The 12,143-nt window shown below is 39.1% G+C and overlaps 1 protein-coding gene across 8 annotated transcripts in view; it reads right to left on the reverse strand.

Annotated features, from left to right (window-relative positions):
• LOC121868520 (constitutive coactivator of PPAR-gamma-like protein 1) overlaps nt 1–12,143 on the reverse strand; it is a 99,476-nt gene that overhangs the window by 7,697 nt on the left and 79,636 nt on the right. For 6 of the 8 annotated variants that reach the window (XM_042369195.1, XM_042369193.1, XM_042369194.1 and 3 more), the window contains 4 exons: nt 5,698–5,889; nt 5,075–5,288; nt 4,619–4,749; nt 2,716–2,814 (listed from right to left, as the gene is read on the reverse strand). In XM_042369195.1, coding sequence (XP_042225129.1) covers nt 2,716–2,814; nt 4,619–4,749; nt 5,075–5,288; nt 5,698–5,889 — 636 coding nt within the window. The remainder of the gene's footprint in view (nt 1–2,715; nt 2,815–4,618; nt 4,750–5,074; nt 5,289–5,697; nt 5,890–12,143) is intronic. The other 2 variants (XM_042369200.1, XM_042369197.1) reach the window with 1 other exon arrangement.

A 12,143-nucleotide genomic window follows, 5' to 3' on the forward strand; every position in this document is an offset into this window, starting at 1 on the left:
TTCTCATTGATCTACAAAAAATAACGGTAATAAACACCTTTTCGAAATTTCACACTTAATATAATACCCGGTAATCTACTTCAACCTCCTATTGTTTACAACGACGCATCACGCAACACCAGCTGTATCAGCTAGACGGTACACGTGTTTTTCGAATCGTTTTCAGTTAAAAAACTGTTACATCACATGTATATTTTACCTTAACTGTGCCCGAATGAATATATTCTCGAAAATAAATAGTAGTTTTGCTGAAACGTGATGTACAGTATTTTAATGTAAAATAGGATAAAATACATGACGATAACAAAAGACTTTACTTAACCTTCCGATGTTCAAGAGAAGTTACTCGTTTTCTTAATAGTTTTTGGTTAAAATATTGTTATATTACAATGGTATTCTATTCATACTGTGCTTGATATGATGCATTCACGGAAATGTAATATTTCTGCTGAAATGACGTAGGTATTACAGTGGAAATTGAGATAAAATCGTGACGAAAACAATGACTTTCGCTTTCTTTCGTTCAAAAGATGTTACCGTAATCGCTTTTCGAATGGTTTTCAGTTAAAAAACTGTTGTATTACAATAATATTCTATCCTAATTGACTTGAATAAATACTACGATACCATATTTCTGAATATTTTCATTAAAATCCATCAAAATCATTTTCCTTGTCATAGTCTGCAGCACCAAACAGCTTCTCCCAGTCCTCTCCTTGAACAGGGCTAGAGGGTACGTGTTTTTCGAATCGTTTTCAGTTAAAAAACTATTACATCACACGAATATTTTACCTAAACTGCGCCTGAATGAATATATTCTCGGAAATAGATAGTAGTTTTGCTGAAACTTGATGTATTTCAATGTAAAATAGGATAAAATACATGACGAAAACAAAAGACTTTACCTAAGCTTCCGATGTTCTTGAGATGTTACTCGTTTTTTTACTAGTTTTCGGTTAAAATTCTGTTATATTACAATGGTATTCTATTCATACTGTGCTTGATATAATACATTCACGGAAATGTAATATTTTTGCTGAAATTACGTACGTATTACAGTGGAAAGTGGGATAAAATCGTGACGAAAACAATGACTTTCGCTTTCTTTCGTTCAAAAGATGTTACCGTAATCGCTTTTCAAATGGTTTAGTTAAAAAACTGTTGTATTGCAATAATATTCCCTCCTAATTGACTTGAATAAATACTTGAATGGAAATATACAATATTTTTGTTGAAACTACCCGCGTTTCAGTGTAAAGTGTCGTAATAATAAATGATAAACAATTTGCTTTCGGCACTCGTGTTTCAGGCACGGTGAGCCTCAGTTTATAGGACGAAGAGCGTTTTTACTGAAGGTTTTATTGTTCCATTACCCTCAAAAACGTGGGTCGAACTATAAATGAGGAATATCATAAATTAACTATTTCTTGGTCAAAAAATCAGGGTCAACCTATAAACGAAGGGGGGTTATAGACGAGTATATACGGTATATTGCAGGCATTATTTGGCATAGCTGTATCTATCCCCAAGTGCTAAATACAAGGGCAAGCACAACTTAGCTCTGTGTCCTGAAGTAGAGCTTTGAGAAGGGAGATCACTGCAATGAAGCTTGGTGTTGAAAATTCAATACAGTGGTCCCTCGGTTAACGAACACCTCGGTTAACGAAATTTCAGTTAACGAATTAACTTTCATAAGAATCTTCAATTCGGTTAACGAAAAAAATTTGATTAACGAAATCCTTATGAAAATCACATTTTGTTTTGAGCATCAGCTGATAAGCTGAGGAGGTACTCAGCCAATTCAGTGACCTCTTCTACGTTTACATTCAAACTAATCACTATCTTATAAGAATTCCAGCAATGCAAATTAAATTCACCCCACTTCTATTAAATTTTATAAGCAAAAAACAAAAACTCAATTTAAAAGAAAAAAAATAAACTAACAATTAAATACCTCACACCACAGGTGCCAACTGTCAAACATGTCACTGTCACCCCTCCCTACCCCCTAGCCCCCACCTTCCTTTGAAACGTTTCGGTAAAAAGACTAGGTTTACAGGTTTAAAAATAAATAATACTTCAGACTAAAGTTAGGATAATATAATTTGCATTGCTGAAATCCTTGCAAGACAGGGAATATTTTGAATATAAACTTCATATATTTTGCACAAAAGATAAAATTTTTGCTCTCCCTAATAAAATTCTTAAATTAGATCTAAAATTTATATGTCTAATGCAAATTTTAGCTTGTTTATATTCAAATTAATCACTATCTTATAAGAATTCCAGCAATGTAAATTATATTCTGGCTTTACTTTGTACAGTATATACTTTTCTGTGAGCTGGAACCAATTACCGAATATCCCATTGAAACAATGGTTTCGGTTGACAAAATTTTCGGTAAGCGAACGACCTTCTGGAACGAATTGTGTTCGTTAACCGAGGGACCACTGTATAGTCAACCAGAGGCAAGAAGTGGTGTGTAAGTAAGCTGTTTGTATCATCAACACTTGATTATCTCTAAGCATAAAGTGTTTAACATCCTCCTCCCTGAGCCCTCTTTGTGGGCTATGGTATCAACAGAGGAGTTGCATTAATTACTTAAGTTGATGCCTGGTGCCAATGTCTAGGAATGTGCCCCACAGACTTGAAGGGTAAAATCCTGTTTTATTAGAGCAACATTTATTACTCTCAGGATGACAGTACTGTACTCACCAGAACTGTAGGTCGACCTCGAGTGGCACGTGACAGTCTGCTCGGTTCACCTCTGCCTTGCATATTTCCTCCCATATCCCTGCCATTACTGCTATATTGCTATTTGGTAAAACAGTTGAAGATATTAAGTTAACTTGAGGCAGGTTAATAATAAACTACAGGTTGGACCTTGCTAATCCAGGAAGCTTGAGACCAGACCAGTTCCGGATTAGCAAAAATTCCAAACCACGAAGCCGAGGTTGAAAAAAAAAATCAAATAACGTATAAAATGTACAATTACTGTCTAATTTCTTCAGTATAGACACCCTTTCTAAAATAGTTAATATCACATGCTTACGTTTTGCCACATTACAACCGCTTCCACTGCTTGCTGGTCTCTTAGAAGGCATATTTAGGGGTAAATTATAAGTATTTAAAGGTAAAATAGTAGCAACAGCCACTAGAAGTGAGCTATGACACCATCCTGAACCAACGAAGCTGCCGAACTATCGGGTCCCAGATTAGTGGAGTCCAACCTGTATAATAGTATAGAGGAGTAAAGTTGTCCTTGGTCCTGTTTTTCCTTTAATACCATACAACCATTTCTCCATATAAATACAACCCAAACTATAAGAGGTTAAAAAACTATTACATACTTGTCCACAGTTAGGATAATCAAGGTCTACAGTGGAGTAATTTAAGGCACTACAGTATATACTGTATGTCATATGAACATTAGTATGAAACAGATACCATATACATAATTTAATACTTTAACTACCTTACCGTCATAAAAAATATTCATCATCATTTTTCTTTACATGCATAAGCCCTGTCTCACTGAAAGTAACACTGACCCTTCCTCCTGTAGCAGACATAATCTGCAATGGAGTTCCACTGTCACAACAAGATCCTACTGTAAGTGTTTCATCTGATTTATTTACCACCTCACAAAATTCAGCATTGTGCATCAACTGAGTAGCGTGAGTGATCGTGTGGAAGGAGGGTGGTGGTGCTGGAAAGGGGGTGTTTAGTGTGAGTGGTTCTGTGTGGGGATTGGGTGGTCATGTGGAGGGTAGAGTGGGTGGTCCTGGGAAGAGATGAGGACCATGGGCACATATTTGGAAATAAGGCTTTGTGATTTCAAAATATATGCTACTATACAGGGGTCTTGTAATGTAATCCTTTTTCCGATGTAAATATTGTGTTTATGTCTTGCATTATGTATTTTACCTGGTAACATTGTATAATAATAATAATAATAATAATAATAATAATAATAATAATAATAATAATAATAATAATAATAATAATTAATAATTTCCATTTATGCGTAGGCATTTTGACCAAGGACAGCAACCACAAATTCTACCTTATTCATTACCATCTACTCTACTCTATTATTACTTGTTTACATTTTACTCTTTATTGTTCTTGGCTTACCTTATCACATTTCCCCATACAGTCTTGTTCTCTGAGCTTTACTGGTACGTTCAATGTACACAGCTCTATGCCATACCATGAACAAAATAAATATGGTGAGTCAACAAACTATCTTCCCTGTTTTTGATGGATGTATCACGAAATAGTCGAGCCTTCGGATACGCTCTCTAGTGAAACGTTTGAACAGTTGGCAGGCCTGGAGAGAACTTATCCAGAGTCTCCAGGGTACCGCTATTGTCCATTTATCATGATTGTTTTGAACCACGATATGCTTCGTGTTCTGTATAGAGACTAAGCTTCTCGTTTCAGATGAATCATGCTACCAAGTCAGACACACCAACTGTTCATGTATAGTTGATGTAAACCTTTGGTTATGTTTTGCCAACTAAAAAAAGAATAAAAAAAAAGAAGACAAAACTGGGAATATAGTTTTGTCGCTCACTTTATATCTTTCTCAAGTGGACTACTGTACTGTACTTACCGGCGGTCTGAATCCTCGGGGGGGTCTGCTGTCATTGCCATTTGATCCGTAATTTGGTCCCCAGGAGCCTACCACCACTCCAGCCACCTGCAATTGACCACCACGAGAAAACATCCTTCCCACGCCACCACCTGTAAGTAAATAAATAAGAGAAAGAGATGAGAGGTATCTTTTAGAATGACATTAAAGCCTGTGCATGCTCAAGTGTCTACCAACAACAAAGGTCTGAGAAGTGATCAACCATCTACACATGTAGTAAACTGACAAGTTATGAAGACATTAAGTTCTAGTTTAAAGTCATGTTAAAGGTTTACCAAATATGTAATAAAGTTAAATTAATTAACATATTTCTTCCTCAAACAATTTTATTTATTTCCCTCAGCCATAAAAAAATACCTAAATAAATAACAGACTTTAAGTGTGTGTAAGTCCTTTTAGAAGTGTGTTAAGCCTTACCTGGGTGAGCGTTGGTCCTGTCTGGGGCCCCTCGACCTCTACCCCGGCCCGCATTGTGGGAAAGACCAGGATGGGGAGGAGGGGGTCTCACTTTGTGACACCCAACCGGAGGTATGAACAGGGATGGACGGGCATACTCTACCTTGATATTCTCCAGCACCGCCCGTCTACAGCTCTCAACTTTGACCACCAGGTCCATATCTCCCTCACACACCTAGAGAGCATAATTTCCCAACATTTAATAATAATAATAATAATAATAATAATAATAATAATAATAATAATAATAATAATAATAATAATAATAATAACAATAACAATAACAATAGCTGATATTTTGGTTTTCAAAAGCGCCAGTTCTTCTACAGAATTCACTAGCGCTCGAAACACTACAAATTCAAAGATTTCAGATTAAAAATAAATATTATACTGTACTACAAAAAAAAAGATCACAAAAAGTGACAGTTCTATTTCTATCATTCATATACCCATAAGTTTTAATACTTCCTAAAACCAGTAATTCTCTTGCTCTGTTCAGGATCATAAGCTTTCAAAAAAGGAATGCCCTAAGCTGTTTCTTAAAGGCCTCCACAGAAGTCACAACCCTTTTACCTGACACTTACCTCACGCAGAGTTCTTGCATAGTGGGCTCTGACCAGCTTCTCGTGGAAGAGCTTGCCATCAAAGAACAACCACGGACAACACATGAGCCACGGGACAGGAGCACCACATGCATCGTTGGCAAAGAGTGCCGTTTCCACTCCCATCATGAAGAGTGCCGCAAGCTGACAGCCACGTGCTGTCACCACATGAAGCTGTTAAAAGGGCGAGACACATGTAGTTTACTGAAATTAATCATAACTTTGATTCTTTTATCTGTATACATTTCTTAGTTCTACTGTTTGACAAATGAGGAGGCAGAACTTAAGTGTAAATTCTCATACTTTGTTTTCCAGCATGAAATTAACTTCTTTCATGACATACAGCATAAAAATAGAGGACTGACCCTGAAATTTCACTTTATACCTGAATCAGGATTAAGCAACCCTCTATGGGCAGCAAATCTAACGGTTGTAACCCCAGGCCCCAGGCCCCGGACTTGTCACTGGGACCTAAAAACCGAATAAATTCAACAATTAGATTATCCTTCGCCAACACTTCAAGAGCTAAAGGATATGTACGAGGTACAAAAATACCATAAAACTGGGTGAACACTTGATAGTTGTGCTTAGATCATAACCTAAGACACTGCAATCCATCAGTTACAAGTAATGAATCCTGACCATCTGGACCATATTCAGCTCACTTCACCACACCAATGAGAAAAGGGAGGTTTATGAAGTTGCTCAATCCTGACTTGCAGAATAGGATTTTGGCATCAATATTTTATTTATAACCTAGGATAGGATCTCTCATCTCTGTACAGCATATATAACTCAGGGGAAGAGATACAATGGCTCCACATACTATGGTCACTTGTACCCTCAGAAGCAGTAGTCCTGGTAAACTGATCTAACATCTGATTAATAACAAATATTAAACCTTAAGTTCCTCTTTTGGTCATGCAATCCTGAGGTGCAAAACTAATAAAGGCCTGAAGAAGTTGTTGCCGATATCTTTGTTACAAAATAACTAACCAAGCCGTCATCCTAATTTGTGCTACAAATAAGACAACCTTAAGGTCTTGTTTCCCTAAATGAAACCAGGTAAGGGAAGGTAAATTACAACCCCTTTACCATATAACTTCAAAGGGTCAGGTCCTATGCTCATTATTGAGGTAAAATATTCTTAAAGCTTCCATACAATTTATTTATAAATCCAAGGATAAGGACACCAAACCTCATTCTCTCCAACTCTACTGAAGAAGGAAGGCTGAGATGAAACAGAATTAAGACAGAGTTAAACCAATTAAGGAAAACAAACCCTCAAAGGCCACCAAAAGTTACAGCCATGAACCGTTTAATCTTTGAAATCAACTGAAGCTCACAAGGAAGGGGATGGAGGAGATCTGCTCCTAAGGATCGCAGTTCATGAAAACTACATCCACCTCCGTGTCGAACTGGTACAATGGAAGGTGGTGATTATCCAACATGACAAACAAATCCAGTTCTGGACTAAAACAAAAGGATAGAATCCAAGAGAAAAAGAATGGATCAAATTTTCCCTAAAAAGGTGATGTTCTATTCCTAACTCAGGCATTAAGTTTGACTTCCCAGTAACCTGCAATATAGTACAGTACAACTGAACTATGAAGCTAAGGTGAACAAGTTCCTGTACATTTCCTGAGAAAGAAGAAAAATAGTCCACCTATCCTCCAAATCTTGTTTCTCATACAGCTAAGAAACAACAACACAATATTAGCATCCTTCTGGTTACATGAAATCTTCCCACAAACAGGGACAATTGTTCCCAGTGTTCCAAGCTTTCACAGAAATAAAAACTCCATCTTAAATTGAATGCATCTGTTCAAACCATCAAATTGAAGACCAAGGAAGTTGAGGAGATAAATGCAACTCTTTCACCACTAGTGCAATGCACCTTTAACATCAAGGAAATTGGGCCATCAAAAACACAAATTGTCACATTGTCTGTGGGAAGTTAAAACCCAAGATAAGAAAGAGAACCGACTTTCTCCACTGGAACCTCAACTTACACAATCCCCATATTCCACTAGAGCCTATTCTAGGCTATGCCAGTGAATTCCTTTGAACCTGCTATTGTTCCAAGCCACAATTGTGGCTTAAGGTGGGCACAGGGGAGGCGTAAAGCCATCTGCCCAAATTTGCTATTTTTTGCTCAAACAGAATATAATGAAGAAACTCTTTCAGGAGTAACTCTCTCCAAAAATATGGGGAAGGGGGGGGGGGGGGGGTTTGAGGATTTCGCAAAAAAAAGCCAAAGGGGGCATCATGTTAAAAAGTTTGGTAACCACTGATCTACACCAAGGTTGTTCCTCTGATTTTTCAAGCCACAGTTTCAGTTAATCATATTGGCTACACCCTGTCTGTTTCCTTAGAATCTTACTCCTGAGTTTGTCACCATGGGAGACACATGCACAACTTTATGAACACAAGTAGACAAAGTTATGTCACTTGCAACTTTCGGTGTTCTAGTCACAGTAAATATTTTCTTTTCTTTCATAACTTTGTTAAAGATGCATTTTGTGTCTTAGTGTAATTCTACTACCATTAGTTCATGCTCATATCCCACACCAGTGTCTGATCCCAAGCTGTACTTTCTCAAAATAAATATTGAGTAGATATACCAGTTTACTGATAATTGTGCCATAAAATTTAAATGAAAGGATCATATTACACAAAATTTGAAAGTAGAACAATATATAGTAGCTACAAGTGATCGCAGGCACCTTCATACCCAGGGAAAGTATGAACGCTAGTGCTTGGCTAGCGTACAGCGAATGAGGGTGCGCCAAGTTCGTAGACTTGCATCGTTTTCCATCGTAAATAAAATGGTTAATTAGTGCCTTCCTAAAGAAACCATCGACATGGGACCAGGTTTGTTCCACTCTACGAATTTTTTGCGATTTTCCACCAAGTTTGATGAAAAACGATTGTGCCGTTTCGGCTGCCCAGAACAAACAGACCGACAGACACACGGCTAGTCCTATAGTATATTAGATATTACTGAATAATTGGTACCAAGTGTGGTGACAAGCCTTTGCATGAGACTAAAGACTACAAATAGCATATCAATATTTTGGCACAAATCCTCAAATGCTCCACTAGGCCCACTGGTATCACTTAAAGCTATGGTCAACTTATTTATGAGAGACAGTACGGTATATTAACACTTCAAGATATCTTGTAAAAAAAGTTGGGAATCCACTTGTCAATGAGATCAATTAATACGCGCGTATATAAAACAATATGTGAAGGGAAAAGTTCGGCAAGTCCCCCATCATTCACAGGAACCAAGAGGCTGTGATTCCAGAGAGTAATTATAGAAATGCCAATTACTGATTACCTAATATAATGTGTTGTGATATACCCACATGTAGAGTCTGCTTACCACTATTCTTCAGTAATAACATATCCCATACACATATGTACAGTTCGTTAGATGTACGTAATTCAGGGAAGAGGGGCGAACATTGCTGTTATAATGTTTCATGTTAAGTTATTCAGGGTTTCGAATGCTATGAGTTGGGTTGATACAAACTGTTGTATGGCAGTGTTAAAGTCACAGCAGTCAGTCCAGCCTCAGCCCGCAGCCAGGCAGCAGCTTTTTGGGAGTCTCTCTGTTAATAAACCTTTTATGGAAGGTCCAGCATTTGTTTGTCTACCTGAAGTAATCCAAGTTATTACCCTGGCGACGAGGCTGCCCCTTCAACATGGCGACGATTGGGAAGATCAAAGAATTTAATCAAGACACGGAGGTGTGGACGCAGTATGTGGAACGATTGGAGCATTTTTTTTTTGTGGCCAACGGTATCAAGGAGAAGATGAAGTCAACATTATTAGCCGTGAGTGGGGCAAGAACCTACGGTCGTTGTGCCTTCCGAAAAAACCCAGTGATAAATCCTATACACTCAATTCAAGACATTATTGTCGACTCACATGTGTCCGAAGCCGTCAGTGATTATGAAACGGTTCAAGTCTAACTCTCGGTTCATGCAGCCCAGCGAGGCTGTGTCGACTTTTATTACCGATCTCAGGAAGTTGGCAGAGCACTGAGAAATCGGTAATCAGCTCGCTGATATGTTATGGGATTGCTTGGTGTGCGGCATTGACGTCAGGAAGATACAATCAAGGTTGTTGGCGGATGGAAATTTGCATTTCACGAAAGCAGAGGCGACGGCACTCGCGGTGGAGGCAGCAGCAAGGGACACACAGGACTTGCACCATGCAGGGGAGCAGCGCGGCCGCCACGTAAACAAGGTTCAGGAGTGGTGGTGTGGCGAGAGCGACGTGTGTGGGCAGCGGAAGGTGCATCGTTCCGAGTCGAAGTGGTTCAGATGTGAGGGTCAGCATATGGCTCCAGACTGTCGTTTCCTCCAGGCTACCTGCTATGTGTGTAAAGAGGCGAGTCATTTAGCAAGAATGTGTCGAAGGAGGGCAAGCACAGAGGGTAGAACTCACAGAATTGAGGAGGGAGAGAGTGAGGAACACACAGAAAATATTGGCAAGGTGAAAGTGGAAGACTATGCCATGTACAAAGTAAAAACGACCCGTGAAGCACCGGTAACAGTTCAGCTACGGCTAAATAAAGTTCTGGTGACTATGGAGATAGATACTGGTGCATCGGTATCCATTTTGAGTATGAAGGATTATAATTATGTCCGGAATGGAAGGTTGAAACCTGACCTCCACAGGACTGGTGTGGTGCTGCGTACTTATACTATACGGGTCACGCCATTAAAGTACTTGGAAAAGTGGATATGGAAGAATATAAAACCGGGTTTCAGACTCTTCCATTGGTGGTTGTGGATGGAGACGGGGCGAATCTACTTGGACGTGACTGACTGCGTCACATTAAATTAGACAGGGGTGAAGTTTATAGTGTTGGTACCAGCTGATAATGTGATTCGTAAATTTGGCAGAAATTTCAGAAATGAGCTGGGGCTCATTCAGGGAATGAAGGCCGTTATTCACGTGGATAAGGATGCCCAGCCAAAGTTTTTCAAGCCTCGTCTGGTACCCTACGCCCCGAAGGAGAGGATCAAGGCTGAATTGGAGCGACTGGTAAGTGACGGAGTCATTGAGCCTGTTCAGTATTCCCAGTGGGCAGCTCCAATAGTTCCCAGAGTTGAAAGGCATAAATCCATAAGAATTTGTGGTGACTATAAAGTTACAGTCAACAAAGTATCAAAAGTAGATGGATATCCTATTCCCAAGCGGGAAGATTTATTGTCTAACCTGGCAGAGGGCAAGACATTCACGAAATTAGATCTCTCTTATACTTATTCCCAGCTAGCACTTGAGGATGATTCAAAGAAATACATCACCATAAACACTCACAAGGGCCACAAGGGCTTGTTCTAGTGCAACAGATTGCCATATGGTGTTTCATCAGCCCCAGGAATTTTTCAGTGATGGAGAATATATTGCAAGGCATTTCTCATGTTGTGTATTTAGATATTTTAATAACAGGAATGACCAAAGAGGTACACATGAATAATCTTGCAGAAGTTTTAAAACGAATGGAGAATGCTGGTGTAAGATTGAAAAGGAGTGAGTGAGTTTCTCAGGCATCGAAAGTAACTTATTTAGGACATAAAATAAATGCTGAAGGACTGCACCTCTCTGATGAGAAAGTTCAGGCTATTATGGATGCACCCATTCCTCACAATGTCACTGAATTGAATTCTTATTTAGGAATCAAATTTTTATGGAAAATTTATTCCAAACCTCTCTACAGTGTTGTTGCCATTATACAGGTTCTTACAGAAGGATGTTAAGTGGCAATGAGGCCCAAGTCAGCAGCAAGCTCTGGCAGAATCCAAGTGGTCAAAGGAGAGTTCCCGAGTGTTGGTGCACTATGACAGCAAGAAACTCCTGATGCTGTCCTGTGATGCCTCTCCATATGGCCTGGGAGCAGTACTGGCTCATTGAACTGAAGCTGGTGAGGAAAAACCGATTGCTTTTGCTTCAAGGACCTTAGGTACATCTGATAGGAACTATGCACACATAGAAAAGGAAGTTTAGCAGTAATTTTTGGGGGTGAAAAAGTTTCATAGCTATTTGTATGGATGCCATTTTTTTTTTTTTTTGATCACCAGCCTCTTAACGAGCTTGTTCAGTGAGAATCGTCCAGTTCCCAAAATGGCTTCAGGAAGTATACAACGATGGGCTCTGACCTTATCGGCATACGATACGACTACACCATAACTTATAAACCGGGAACTCAGATAGTACATGCCGATGCTCTTAGCTGTTTGCTCCTTCCAGAGGTTCCCAGTGCCAGGGGCCGTAGTGTGTTTGATGGAGCGCCTGGACAATTCACCAGTTCCTATGAGACCTTAAGATGTGGATGGAGAGGGACCAGACACTCTCCAAGGTAAAGGGTTATGTGTTACGCGGCTGGCCTGAGCACATGTGAAAAGTATTGC

This window comes from Homarus americanus, unplaced genomic scaffold (assembly GCF_018991925.1).
Source record: "Homarus americanus isolate GMGI-L3 unplaced genomic scaffold, GMGI_Hamer_2.0 scaffold59495, whole genome shotgun sequence".
NCBI lineage: Eukaryota > Metazoa > Arthropoda > Malacostraca > Decapoda > Nephropidae > Homarus > Homarus americanus.